This window comes from Cajanus cajan, chromosome 11 (genome assembly GCF_000230855.2).
Source record: "Cajanus cajan strain Asha chromosome 11, NIPB_CcT2T_4, whole genome shotgun sequence".
NCBI classification, from domain to species: domain Eukaryota; kingdom Viridiplantae; phylum Streptophyta; class Magnoliopsida; order Fabales; family Fabaceae; genus Cajanus; species Cajanus cajan.
The window spans coordinates 44,638,900-44,654,280 of record NC_138527.1 but is presented as its reverse complement, the minus strand read 5'-3'; the positions used below and the strand labels follow the sequence as shown (position 1 = coordinate 44,654,280).

At 31.6% G+C, this 15,381-nt stretch overlaps 2 protein-coding genes across 4 annotated transcripts; one reads left to right on the top strand and one right to left on the bottom strand.

The window, feature by feature from the left end:
- Positions 1–2,658: 2,658 nt before the first annotated feature.
- LOC109810933 (cell division cycle 20.1, cofactor of APC complex) lies at positions 2,659–5,204 on the top strand. The gene is made up of 5 exons (XM_020374547.3): positions 2,659–3,056; positions 3,295–3,567; positions 3,703–3,972; positions 4,067–4,648; positions 4,741–5,204. Exons 1-5 carry the CDS (start codon positions 2,958–2,960, stop codon positions 4,882–4,884), a joined length of 1,368 nt encoding a protein of 455 aa, XP_020230136.1. The 5' UTR covers positions 2,659–2,957; the 3' UTR covers positions 4,885–5,204.
- A 4,331-nt stretch (positions 5,205–9,535) lies between these two features.
- LOC109810870 (protein RDM16) lies at positions 9,536–14,715 on the bottom strand. Of its 3 annotated transcripts, none has more exons than XM_020374455.3 (7): positions 14,550–14,715; positions 13,156–13,908; positions 12,420–12,704; positions 11,822–12,274; positions 11,532–11,726; positions 11,260–11,420; positions 9,536–10,751 (listed from the first exon to the last, which is right to left on the bottom strand). In XM_020374455.3, exons 2-7 carry the CDS (start codon positions 13,822–13,824, stop codon positions 9,869–9,871), a joined length of 2,646 nt encoding a protein of 881 aa, XP_020230044.1. In that variant the 5' UTR covers positions 13,825–13,908; positions 14,550–14,715; the 3' UTR covers positions 9,536–9,868. The 3 variants fall into 3 exon arrangements, with proteins under 3 accessions (XP_020230044.1, XP_020230045.1, XP_020230046.1); XM_020374456.2 differs by having other exon boundaries at positions 13,156–13,896; XM_020374457.2 differs by lacking the exons at positions 13,156–13,908; positions 14,550–14,715 and having other exon boundaries at positions 12,420–12,538; positions 12,621–12,704.
- Positions 14,716–15,381: the final 666 nt, after the last annotated feature.

Here is a 15,381-nt window from a genome sequence, read left to right as displayed (position 1 = left end):
AATCTTCTAGAAGCACCAGACTTTGAACATGTTGGATTTGGTTAGTCACAAACGTGGGTCTTGCTCGTGCAATGTTTTTGAATGTGCACACGTAACGCGTGACTTTAATTAACCCAGTTAAATGTGGCACCTTATTTTCATGTGAAATTTACTAAAGTATTACAATATTTGTTTCAAAAGGTTTTTTTTCGCTAACATCGTCTATCTTTTATTTTTTAATATATAAATTAAAATAATTATCTTAAACTATAAAGTTTTTAGGGATTGTATTTTTTAATATATTTGATCTCTTATATTTTCTTATTTATATTTTTAATTTAATTTTAATATTTTGAAATTCAATATTAATAATTAAAATAACTGTACAATACAATATAAATTAATTATCAAATAATTATAATATAATTTATATTTTATTAGAGAGGTCGAGGCACTTCGTACCTCTAATAATTATACATAAACAAATATTAGAAATTTTAGAAAATATAAGATTTTTTTTTTACATTCAAGGTATAATAATAATAAGTAATGTAAAATTATTTATACGATTGTATTATTTATCTAGTAGGACCGAGACATTTCGTATTGGATAATTCATGCAAAGGGGATATGTTTATACGAATCGAAAGGAACAGAAATAGTTTGTGCATATTTGTTCCTCCATTCTTTTATTTTTTTTATTTATCTGGTAGGAAAAAGACACTACGTGCCTGCATTGTATTAAAATAAAAAATAAAAAAAATAATAAAATGAAAAGTTACTCATAAAAAAAATAATTATTAAAAAATTAATAAAGGATAAAATGGTCCATATAAAAATGAAAATAAAAAAATAATTATTGACAATGATATTCTCTTTATATATTAGTATAGATTTATTAGTTTAAAGTTTTAAAATTTGATTAAAAATATTATTTCTAATTTTTTAAAATAAAATGGTATAATGGTCAAAAAAAGTGAAGACCAAGATAGTTATCGAAAAGGGTATCTCCTTTATATATTAGTATATATTAGTATAAATTCATTAGTTTGAAGTTTTTAAATTTGATTAAAAATATTTTTTCTAATTTTTTAAAATAAAAAGATATAATGGTCCAAAAAAGTGGAGACCAAGGTAGTTACCGAAAAGGGTATCCCCTTTATATATTAGTATAGATAAATATTTATTTATTACAAGTTTTAATTGAAATATAACATATTTATATATTTAAAATATTTATTTATTATATAAATTTAACTTGTGGAGTTTATAAAAATAAATGCATTATCATTGTCCTCTCGTAAAATAATCCTCTAACTCTCCTTAAAAAAAATAAATTAAACACATTTGTATACATTATTTATGCACTTATTTATTAAGAATATTTATACTACTCGAATTAAATATTTTTATGGTATGTCAAAAGCATATTTTTTATCAATCAGAAAGTTAAACAACAAAACAATAAGTTAATTTCTAATATGAAGTGTCCTAAACCCTAAATCCAAAGTATTCACTTTGGTTTCTTCATTAAATTTGATACAAAGTTAGTAAAATACCATTATTATAAAATTATTTTATAGAGTAGTTTTAAATTTTTTATACAGTTAAATTTGAGATTAAACTCAAAGTGAAACACAAACTTTGCAAGTTTAACACTAAAAAATCGTGAATAACTTATTTGTTTAGTCAGTAATAAAAAAATTAATAACCTTTGTTATTTATATATTAACCAATAAAATATGTATAACTTTATTGACAATATTAAAGATAGTTTTTTTTTTTTACAAGATTCTCAATTCAAATCTTTTGAATGAAAAAACATTATTGAGAGGAATAATTTTATTAAAAGTAGGTTAGTCAAATTGTTTGACAAAATTAATTATTAATAACCTCAATTAATATTCTAAAGCTATAATATGGTAATTAAAATTATAGTCAAATGAATGCAAGGAATTAACCAATATTTGAAACTTGAACGGTAGTTGAGTAGGTGAACAAGGCAAAAAAAAAACTCATCATTTTTAAGGTGAAATTGTTAAATTATTTGACAAAAATATTCCTACTAATTTACCATATATTAAATACCATCAATTATTTTGTATGAAAGTATTTATATATTTTTAGACATTTTTTTCAATGATTTTTTTATGAATTCTTTAAATTCTATATTTAATTTCATTTTTATTTATCATATTTATTAATTAATTAATTTTTATTATTTTAAAATAAATTATTAATAATTAAAAATATTATTTATCATAAATATAAAGCTGAAAATATAATTTATATATTTAAAATATTTATTTATTCAAATTTAAAATATAATTTATATATTCAAATATAACATTTACTTAAATTTTAATTACATATAATAAATATTTAACTTACTTATTTTACATATTAAAATACTGGTTAAAAAAATTTTAAGAATATATTTGACTAAAATAGTGTGGGAAAAAATTGACGTATTTTACCATTTAAAGTTTCAAGGTTTTTTTTTTTTTACTGAAAAAAAAAAAGTAAAACAAGATTATAACCTGCTGGTGTCAATTTATCAATGCGAATAAAAGGACAACATGGTAAATATGCGATATAACGGCTATATCCATAAACAATGAAAAATAGCCGTTGCCGCCGTTTAATCAATTCAATCTTTGCAAAACCCTAATTCCTATTTCTTCGTGTCACCATCTCTACTATATATATAACCCCATTTAAATACTTTCATCATTCAAATCTTTATCTTTCTCTTCTCCTTCTCTGCATTCCAACATTCATTTCAAGCCCTCTCTAATCAATCTCTGACATTTTTTTGTTACTAATCAATTCGATTTGATTTCGTTTTGTCTAATAATCTGTTTTTGCAGGATTTTGTGTTGTGCTTTATTTTATTTTTGATTGCGCTATTTTCCATATTTTTTCTGTTCTTTTTCTCTCTTTTGTTTTCGGGTGTTTTTTTCTTCTCCTACCTAACAATGGATGCAGGTTCTTTGAGTTCTTCCTCAACCATCAAAACACGATCACGCTACCCGCTCCAGGAACAATTTATTCAAAGAAAGAGTTCCAAAGAAAACGTAAGAAATTATTGCAATCTTTTTCTCCCTGATTGTAATTCGTGTTTAACTTACACAAGTTCTTGATTTCTCTGCAAACTTCTTCAACTAGGGTTTTAATGGTAATCATTTGGTTAAATAAATTTAGGTTCCAACTAGGGTTTCGTAACTAGACATGATAAGTCTTTATTTCTCTTTCAGAATTGTTTGAGAAAAACAAGTATTGATTATGTGGTGTTTGTTTTTTATACAACATCAGTTGGACAGATTCATACCAAATAGGTCGGCAATGGACTTTGATTATGCTCACTATATGCTCACTGAGGGGAATAAAGGTAAGGAAAACCCAGTTGCGAGCTCCCCATCTAGAGACGCTTACAGGAAGCAGCTTGCAGAATCCTTAAATATGAACCGGACCCGAATTCTTGCTTTCAAGAACAAGCCACCTGCTCCAGTTGACTTAATGCCTCATGAGATCTCTGCTCATCCCCAGGATAATAAACTGGCCAAGGCCAGACGGTTTATTCCTCAGGTGCACTACTTAGATCAGATTAATCTTTCATTGATTTTATTATACATAGAAACGGCCAATTCATTGTTAGTTGGGACTTTATAAATTCAAGTGAGTCTGAGTTTTTTAATCTGAATTGACTGGGTTTGTGATCAGACTTCTGAGAGGACTTTGGATGCTCCGGATCTTGTGGATGACTACTATCTGAATTTACTGGACTGGGGAAGTGGCAATGTTCTTGCAATAGCACTTGGAAGCACAGTGTACTTGTGGGATGCATCAGACGGTTCTACTTCAGAACTTGTTACTGTTGATGATGAAAATGGCCCCGTTACATCTGTTAGCTGGGCACCTGATGGAAGACATATTGCTGTTGGTTTGAACAACTCTGAAGTGCAACTATGGGACACAACTTCAAATAGACAGGTGTGTTTGTCTTGATCTTCAAAAAGAAAAACCCTGTAAATTACTCACTCTTCGTTTCTAGTACAACTAATGTAATACTTGTTTAATTTTGCAGTTGAGAACATTGAAAGGTGGGCACAGGCAGAGAGTGGGGTCTTTGGCATGGAACAACCACATACTCACAACCGGAGGGATGGATGGTAGAATTGTGAACAATGATGTAAGAATTAGATCACATGTTGTTGAAACCTACAGGGGGCACGAGCAAGAGGTCTGTGGGTTAAAATGGTCGGCTTCAGGCTCCCAATTAGCCAGTGGAGGGAATGATAATCTACTTTACATCTGGGACAGAGCTGCGGCATCTTCTAACGCGGCAACACAGTGGCTTCACAGGCTTGAAGATCACACATCTGCTGTGAAAGCCCTTGCTTGGTGCCCCTTCCAAGGGAACTTGCTAGCTTCTGGTGGAGGCAGTGGTGATCGCTGCATCAAGTTTTGGAATACCCACACAGGTGCATGCTTGAACTCAGTTGACACTGGGTCTCAGGTATGTTCCCTGCTGTGGAACAAGAATGAGAGGGAGTTACTCAGCTCTCATGGTTTTACTCAGAATCAGCTAACACTTTGGAAATACCCTTCGATGGTGAAGATGGCAGAGCTCACTGGTCATACTTCCAGAGTTCTTTTCATGGCCCAGGTAATTTATTTTTGGACTTTGTTTAGCACAATCCTCATTAGATTGTCGTTTTCTAGGATTTTGCTGATTAGTGTTATGTTATTTTTCTTCAGAGTCCAGATGGTTGCACTGTAGCATCAGCAGCCGCAGATGAAACATTGAGGTTCTGGAATGTGTTTGGAGCTCCAGAAGCAGCAGCCAAAGCTGCACCAAAAGCGAGAGCTGAGCCATTTTCAAATGTGAGTCGGATACGATGAGCAAAGCAAGTAAATATTTGTTACTCCCACGGACTTAACAGGATTGATAGCAGCTGTAAATCGATCCATCTATCCACAATATATTTGATTAGGTAATTGCTGGCATCCGGGACGATTTGTTGTATATTTAATCCAGAAACATCCTGGGATCAGTGCCAAGCAATTGCTGTTGGAGAGGCAATAAACAGAGGGTGAAATTTGTGGGACTTTGATGTACATTTGTAACATATTATCAGTGGAAAAAACATCATCATTTTTTCCGTGGACGTAGTCACACACACCCGTGACGAACCACGTATGTCGCTCTTCTTTCTGCTTTTCTTCCTGGTTTTTCTTGTTTTGACACAATATAAAATTTAATTTAATCAATCATGAATCATGTAATCTAATGATGAATACCGGACACGCCTCGCATATGACAAGGACAAAAATAAGCTGTCAGTGTCACCCTAAGGAAACCACATCCAGGATATCTAAGACAAGTAGTGTTCAACCCATTGGGCATCCGAACACTCCATCACTTTGAACTTAGTGTACTTGCTGCAAAAAGTACTCCGTTAGTCTTCGGTTTTCAGTCTTCAACGTTTTAAATGGCTGGTATTGACAAAAAGGACTCTACAACGAGTTACAATTTGTCAATAATAAAGGAACGTACTCGACCTTCTAAAATGTCCTATTTGATTAAGCGAGTAATATCCTGAACCTATGCAGTCAAGGGATACCTTTTTGGTAGTTGAACCTTATAACTTAGTATTCGGATTAAGTAGTTGAACACTTCATAGCTTACTTAGAGCATATGCAGTAGAAGTTGTTTAAGCAATCTCCTGTACCACATCATGCATATCAGTTCTTTTCTACTTTATAAGTTGCTTAAATAGCAAAGCTTGTAGAAGTTTCGGTGCTAAAATTTAAGCAACTCATAAATTGAAAAAGAGCTGATGTGGCATGATGTGGCAGAGGGGTTGCTTACTTATAAGCAACTCTCATTGATATGTTCTTAGTATTTGGACAATTAGGTCATGACCTATATACAAAATACAGTTAAAATTTTCGATAAAATTAATTTGATTTTTATACAATAAATTTTTAGTTAAAATACTTTTTCCTATATAACTTTCTATATTTTATACCCTATAATTAAAAATATACATATTTTTAGTTCCTACACTTATTATATTTTTCAACCATTTTAATTCTATAATTTAACCTAGACTTTTTTCGTCTTATATTTGCAGTTTTTTAATCTTGTAATCTTTGTTAATTTTTTTTTGTAATATTGACTCTTTTGTATTAATGTAATAGGTATCAATTTAATTTTGTGTATATGATGTCACATTTATTTTATTTTAAATTAGGTCTTTATATCTCTTTTGTACCTTCACTTATAACACAATATTACTTTTTTTAACTATGAAAATTTAAAAAAAATTAAAAAATTACAAGTATAGGAAAGAAAAGATCTATCTCAAACAATAGACACTAAAAAAATTGAAAAAAGATTGAAAATAAATAAGTATAAGAACTAGAAAAATATTCATTTTAAACTATAAAAAGATTGAAAAATAAATAAGTATCAAGTAAGTAAAACTATATATAAACTTAAAAAAAAAAAATATTTTAAGCTACATTTTTTAACACCCTTGTCAAGTAAGAGGGATAGATTGGCTCAGTAAAATGGCTTAAATCCCAAACATACTATATAAAAATTTGTTCTTTCCTGAGAAAACATTCCATGTTTATATTTTCAATAACATTGATAACTTGATAGAAAACTAGATATGAAGACATGTATTCAGATTCAAAAGTCCCACTCCTAAGAAACGATGAGATGCTTCAATTATACAAAACCTGGGCAGCTTAGATGGATTAAGACGAACTTCCATCATAGTACAAAGGTTCAAAACCAACCCGGAATTCTCAACAATGAGAATGAATCATCTTGTATAAGTTTAGGATAGTGGCCAGACTCCTCCCCCTTATCGTATTTGACAACTCTGGTTTTGATACAAGATTTGATTAATTTTAAGAAAAAATTTAATTGGCTTTGCTCAAATCAAACCAACCGCTATTCCTTAAAAGATGTAGATTGCTCAGCAGGTTAACCATTTAAGAATAACATGAAAAGCTTGCACCCAAAACAGGCTATATTTGGTTGCGTCATTCTTTTCATTTGTTTTAAGTATTGACCCATGATCTTGGAGGTGGCCGATGAAGGTAGTTAAACTTCTGGACTTACACAACTCTGAATAAAAGGAGCTACGATTAAAAGGGGTCTGATTATTATTTATTTATTTTTAATGAGAAATAATAATAAAATTTCTTGTTAACTTGTTTTTATTTATTTATTTTGTATAATAATTTAACTGTACACGTAAAATTTTATAAACTAAATATGATGTTATATAATTTTTTGAGTATAGATTTATATCACCTTTTTACATTATTTTTAAAATTAAATCGATCATTAAATTTGTATAAACACTAATTCAAAGTTCAATAATTCAATCGTAATTTTAATTAAAAAATTATGTAAATTAATTAGATTAATCTCTTAATACAACAAAATATGTTTTGTTAAATATTTTTATTTGATTTTATTATGTTAAATTTTGTTTATTATTTTTAAAAACAGCAAAAGGCCAAAAGTTAAAAAAAAAATTGACTTTAACATTATTTTCCTATTTATTTTTTCTATATAGATAATAAACTGACATCTTAATCATTAATTTTAATTTAAATCAGTTTTTTATATGGGATAGAATAAGTCTTAAGAAATTTTACAAGAATAATAAATAATACAGGGTTTTGAATTGTAATGTAATTTTACAAGAATTTTAAAAAAATATTTATTTACATATGATCATATATTATCATTTATGATAAAAAAACTATTTATTTTTATAATAATCACTTTAAAAAGCATATTTATTATTTAAAATAATTTTTAATTGACAGTATAAATTTCTCTACACTTACCATATATAAAATGTTAAGCTCTTTATATAAACTATCATATGTCTCCCATCTCCCTCCCAACTATCAAATTAAAAAATCTTACATGATTTTTAAATGCAATGCAATTTTATAAGACTTTAAACATCATACTTATTATTTAAAATAACTAAATAATTGGCATGCAAGAAAATGGCTAAGGTTAATCTTAAATATTCTTTATGTTTTTTTATCTATTTAATTGGTATAAGTTATGTTAATTAATTCTAGTAACTTGTGTAAATTATGTTATTTAATTGTGAAATTATGGTACTTTCACAATCATGAATGTAATTATTAATTAATTAATAATTATTTTATGCTAGTTAATTTTTTATCTTTAATTTGATAGAAAATGTGGTTATCTTAATTTTGATTAAAAATATTGACTTTTTTTAACATTAATGTTAGTTAAATATTATTTGTATTTTGAAATAAGCTTATCTTAATTTAAAAACTTTTTTACAAAAGAATTAAAATTTGGAAATTAGATCATAGACTAATTAGTACATGAAGTAAGTTAGTTTATATAATCATGGACTAGTCCTAGTAGCTTTGTGAACTTTTTTTGTAAGTTATTTTGGTGTCCTGTGAACTTTTTTTGACCCTGGCCCATGTGCGCTAAAGCTTTGGAGGATGAACTAAACCTATTTGACAGGTCTAATTCTAAGCATGACATTCCATGATTGCAACTTTTTTTGTTTTTGTTTTTAGTAAACAGTTAAGAAAATAGAAATCAAACACAGCCACAAGTTGTTGCATGAGGAGAGTCTTAATGTTTCCCTTAATTTTTTGCAGGCACACCATCTCTTTAACTAGTATAGTTTTCTTGAACAAGAGGTTTCTAATTATCTCAAAGCAAGAAAATAAATTCTACTGTTTTTCGGGCCGAGTATGTGACCCAAATCAATTCCAATCGAGACAGGTCGGACCAAAAAATTATCGGCCCAACTATTTCGATGTAATTTTGCGAATTAGTTACACTAGTTATTGTCACTAATTTGCAATGGCCTCCTTAGGACCTTATCCCGATGGATAGACGTAAGAGACAGTGGAAAAACTTATTTAAAATACTTACGAGAGAAAAAAAACTAAGAAACTTTTGAAATTGTTAAAAGAAAAAAAATCTATAGAGATTATGTAAGTTCATTTTAGGTTATACGAAAAACAAATGATTTGTTCATGTATTCATTTATTTAGGAAACCATGGAATTCGAACAAAACATTGACTAACTTCCATTAAAGACTGAGCGCACACACAGTGAATGCTCTATTATCTCTCTTATAAATATTTAGGAAAATGTTTATTAAACAAGACCTTAAGAAAATGTTTAGGGTCCCAAGAACCACATTACATTCATCTCCTTGTTATCACTTCATCCTTAAAATAGACTCTTCGGGTGAAAAGGAATTCTACCTCATGATTATGGTGTTGGGAAATCAAACCCTTCGATGACAAGTAAAAACACCGATAAACTACAAGCCAAACATGAACATATATTGCACATATAAGATGCTTTTACGAGTGACCATTTCATGCAGTTTCAAACTACATTAATACACAGCATTTCCTCAACAGAAGAATATAAAAATGCAACTGCATGCGCGAAATACTAAGTTTGCACCATTTTGATCGAAATATCATTAGGAGATTGAGACATACCAGAAAGAAGATCCACAAAAAATTAGCATATTAAAATCGGAGTTTACAAGGTCGGAAACATAGTCAAAACCCGAAGCTCCAAGTTTTAACCAAATGTTGTGTATCGCATGCAATCATTAACATCTTTGATTGGATGCTATCCAACCGATATGACAGTTTACACCATTAAATGTATTCTTTGGCCATAAGAAATATGGGAGCACTAGCAGCTATTGTGTTTTATTATTTTGTTTAAAACACTGCTCAATGCAAATTGTAAAACTGGTCACTCACCAAAAGACTTAAGTCAAGGCAGGCCAATAACGAACAACAAAAACACCAGAAGACAAGTCAAACAGCTTCATCTTCTACGTAGTTTACAGCTTGGTCCCAATAATGAGGTACACCAGCATCCACAAAAACTTTTCGGGCGGCTGCTTCAGTGATGCAATCATGAACACTGAACCTATTGAAGCTGGGTTTGGCAACACTTCCTTGCCACACTAGAACACACTTATTGGCAGGCTTATCATCATCTGAATCTTCATTTTCTTCTTTCTCTTTTGAAACATCACTCCAATTAATACGTCTAAGCATAAGTTTCCCGTACCTCTTAATTGACTTGCTTCCACCTTCAACCACAACAATACTTATACCATCGCAAATCACAGCACATCCAGTCAAACGGTTCTCTTGAGCATTAACATCGACCCTAAAGCGGGCCTTTGGATGTGAGAGATCATTTATCCTGTAAAGAGAGACAATTGCCTCTAGTGTATTTGGGTCATCAAACAGCTTCCTTTCCTTCTTCTCCCGCAGCTCAGCCGGAGTAAGCTTGCGTGCAATATTCCTATCAATGTGAGCCTGCTCACGCTCAGCCGCTGCAGTACGTATTTCCTTTTCAAGCCGAGTAGGATCTTGAGTTGCTTCAGATCCAAGTACTTTCATTAAATTGCTAATCTTGACCTTTGGTTTTGGCGGTTCTATGACACCCTGTCTTATCATCTCCTGTCGGTCTTTCTCCTTGGCTATACGTCTTTGTGTCCGGAGTTTCTTCTGCTCTTGCTTAGTTAGTTTGAGTGGTTGAGGTGGTGGAGGAGCAGGCTCAGCAGGTGGTTCAATTGGACGAGGATGCTCCACATAAAAAGTGATTTTTTCCATTTTCAGTTTATCTTCACCTATGGTTCCATTATCAATGTCACCATAATTTCCAGAATGCAGAAGAGGCACGTCCCTGATAAATTAAATTCAAATGGTTAACTGGATAAATATGTTTACAAACGAACCAGGTGTGAAAAACAATTATTTTGATCATATTTACTGCTTCAGCTTTTGCAAAGAACAAAACAAAAGCTCTCCAAAGACAGGCAATACAAGATTTACAAAAATAGACATTCATGTCAAATTGTTCATTGTTACATACAATTTACCAACTATCGATGGTTTTCACACATTCTATTCAACTAGTAGTAGTACTCTAGCAGTCTTCCTTTAAAACAGCCAGGCAGGGTATATTCTAGTTAGTCACTTTGATCTTTTTCTAACGTTATTGTAACTATTGTTATAAACAACAGAAACAGAAGAACATAAGGACAAAACTACAGAAACAGGCACGTATAGTACACTTGTTAAATTTGAATTGAAAATTTTGTGACATTTGAATAGCACCCTTAAAACAATTCATACACTCTTACAAACATAACTTATATAGAAAGTAGTAGTCCCGGTGAGCATAAACTTACCACCACTCAATGTCTGGAATTTGGTCCTTCGGTTTTTCTTTAATTACAAATCTCTCTGTTATTTCTATCAAGTTAGGATTTATATCGGGAGCAGCCTTTGCCTTTGCCAATTGTGCTTGTTTGGCCTTGTGCTCTTTTGCTTGAGCTTCTCCAAATTTACTCTGCATGAGTTAAATAATAATAACAAAGCACATACAAAGGCAATTGAAAAGAATTAAGTAAAAAGGAAAGTCACTAGAAAGTGGGAGAAAGACATGGACAGATAAAAATACCTTCAATTTTATTGTTTCAGCATCTCTTGACCATTTTCCTTCTTCCACAAATTGGAAATTCATCCTCTTGGGCCGCAGGAGCTTTGTTTTGTTGATACCCATCCTTTCATCAAAATGCGGATTAGATTCAGGATCGACATCCAATACAGGTTGTAGTATTTCAAATGCTTCTTTCTTTTGTTTGTTAATGTTGACCTGGAATGTTCAGACACAGCTTCTTGCCTTAAGACAGGAATCCCAAACAGGAAATAAAAAACTAATAAACAGAGACAAATAGGAAAACAGCACACCTTTAATGTGCTAAGGTTGGTGGGCTTAGTCACATTAATAACATTTCCATGTTCATCTATTTCTCGTCCCTGAGCATCAAGACGGAGAACAGGAGCCTTTGTGGGTTTCTGCAGGATAGCAACATCTGTTACCATCTGACCAGGAAACATATTTATCAGAGGAGCAAATTGGGGATCTTGGCGAAATCCCATCCTGGCAGCAAGCTCCTGAGCACGCCTGACAGCTTCCAAGTTGGGTAGAGTTGCATTTGCAATACCAGCAGCACTAGTGCCACTTGCTGGAAGATTAGCAGAAGCAGTTGAGGGGAAAATCGACATATTTGCAACATGGCCCAGAGATGCTGAGGTGGAAGTTTTTGATGCCACTCCAGCGCCGGAAGAGAGTACTGCAGATTCACTTTTTGAACTCAAGTTTGAGCCTCCTTGTAAATTTTGGGTAGAACTCTTATTCAACTGCACAACCAAAAAACACAGCAGTTAATGCATTCAGAGGAACATGTACAGTTACAATAAAATAAATAAGTATCATCAGGTGGTTATTAAAGAGAAATATCTGGCTGACAATAGGTACTGATTAATAGAAACAGTGCTAACTTACCTGAGGAATTTTCTTCAGCTTTTCTGACAACTCTTTCTGCATTTGTAAAGCTTTCTTAGCCTTAGCTAGGGCATCAATAGAGAGGCTTCCAGGTTTCCCAGCAGTTGTAGATGACCCATCTGTACTAGATTTTCCAGTAACCTCATGAGACCTGGTAATACTAACGCCCTTATTTTCATTTGTGGTAGAATTCGAAGATACCTTGATAGGAAAGGAAGGAGGAGGAGCCAAAGATGTCTCAGGCACACTCATGGGCGCCACAGCAGGTGATCCCAAGGCAGTGCCCTGAAAGAGCAAGGATAAAACGCCAGTGAATGTGTGACCCTCTTTAAGTATTCCAAGAGGAATAACAGAAGAAAATTGAACATGTAATAAAGCTGAACAGAAACAAAAATCACAATGATGGATGCATAAGATAACAAACCATCTCTTCTACAAACTGATCTATCAATAAGGTTAAGAGAGTCCATCAAATTACTTAATTATATATCATTAGATGGACTATAAGGATTATCACATAGTTTCTCACATAAATTAGCAATCTCATTCTAGTTCAGTAAGCAGTAACTGAAAGTAAACACCCCTACAGTTTGACATGATATTCTAAACCAGCACTCATGTATTAGGAACACTATGAAAGCAAACATATTACTATTCAACTATAACCAAGAAAAGTATAAACAAATGTTGAGCATCATCAAACTGTTAAAACAGAATACTAAAGAAAGAAACTCACATTTTGGACAAACACGGTGTCTTTGGATGAAGCTGAGCCATGGGCACCATCAGTGACTTCCTCCTTGACTTTGGCCTCATGAATGCCTTTAAATTTATCATCACCATCTTCGTCTTCCTCCTTCTTGAATTTATCCCCAAACTTCCTCCGTTCCCTCCTCCCTTCCTTCCTCTCCTCGGAAACCCTAATTTTCTTATCCTCATAGTCCCTTTCCTCGCTGTGCTCCCTCTCTTTCCGCTTATGAGAATGTGAGGTGTGTTGCAGCTCCACCAAATCTTCCCTCCCCTCATCACGCTTCACCTTTGACCTATCTTTGCTGCCCTCAGTTTCGTAAGCCCTATGCTTATCCTTGCCTCCTTCTCTGTCATTAGCCCTGTCCCTATCCTTACTTCCTTCTCTGTCATAAGCCCTGTCCCTATCCTTGCTTCCTTCTCTGTCATAAGCCCTGTCCCTATCCTTGCTTCCTTCTCTGTCATAAGCCCTATCCCTATCTTTGCTTCCTTCTCTGTCATAAGTTCTATCCCTATCCCTGTCCCTGGATTTGTGGTCACGCTTGTGATTCCTATCCGATCGATGATGGCGGTGATCATCAGAATCATGATGGTATTTGTCGTCATGTTCCAAGTATCGATCTCTGCTTCTCTTTTCAGATTTAACTCTGTCATCCATTTGAAGGTTTGGGAGATGTTTCCTCTCTTCTGTTCTATTGTACTTCGGGAATCACTTCACCTTAGCTCTTATCTTTGAAAATTACTATGAATTAAATACCATAAGCATCAGATGATTTTAACAGCTCAACATTCCTCTTCAAAACTAAATCAAGTTATTTTAAAATTAAAATTAAATCAAATTATAACAATTATGAAGCAAATAACCAGTATTCTCCTAGATATAACATATTTTAATCATATATTCATTTGATTATTTTCGGTGAACTCTTGTCCATACTTTGATGAAACTCCTAATCAGATTTTATTCTGCTCACCTAACCACGTGAGTTAACCAAAGAAGCAACATTAATCACTCTTATGTACATGTGAATATTTGTGTTCATATTCATAGTACATAACGTTACCGGTACATATCCCTACCCTATGTGACATTGTCCTATATACTACGATTATGTATATCAATGCACGCTCCTCAGATTTTTACCACGAAATGTAACTAGGTTCAGAAATGCAACTAAATACAAGCTCATATGTCAAGGAGAGGCCATGCATGATGCCACTGTGACTAAGATAGTCTCAAAACAGAATATAACAAATACACTGAGGTGTATGGTACCTGAATTAGACTATAAAACAATTTGAATAAAAACAAATTAGCCTCGTCAAGATCAAATTGAAAATCACAAACAAATAAAACACAGAAAGTTGAGAGAAAGTGATTACAGATTCGTGCGCAGATTGGAGAGTCTGAGAAGCAAATATGCCACTCTTAACCTAAGAGCATCAATTTGGCGGTCTATGCTCTTTCCCGCTTCGTCGCTCTTCTTTCTCTTCTTCCCTTTACTACAACTTCTCTACCCCGCAAAAGCAAAAGCAAGGAACATCAACAGATCTAGGGTTTTACTTCAAAGTTCTTGAATTTTATCTATTTTGCTAAAAAGGGTCCGTTTTCGGCTATTTACTAAGAAGGGCCTATTTAATTTTAAGCTTAACTACGTCTTTAGAGTAAATTTATTTTTTCCTCAACTTTTTTTAATCTTATAAATAATTAGTCAAATAACAAATTTAGTTGTTTGTGAGGATTAATTGATATTAATTTTACTAAAAAATTATTAGGTAATCATATCTCAATAGAAAAATTTTATTTAGTAGATTCATTTATAATATTTGAATAAAGATATTTAAATAATTTTTTAAAATTACATAGCATTACCCAAAATAAATTTACATAGAATAAAAAATAATTTTAAATTTAATAGGATAAAAATAAATTTTTCTCTGATTATAAATTTAAATAAATAAAAAATGTATTTAATCTTTAGTTTTATTTAATTTCATACTTTATTATTAAAAGTTTAACTTATTTTTAAAAAAATTTATTTTTTATTTTTTATTTATTGTACTTGTGTATCTTTATTAAAAGTAAATAATAATATTATATTATTTCTAAAATTAAATGACTAAAATAATTTTTTAATAATAAAAACATCAAATTGAACTAATTAAATAAGAATGTAAAAGAGTAATTTATTCATTTTATTTTGTGATAATTTTA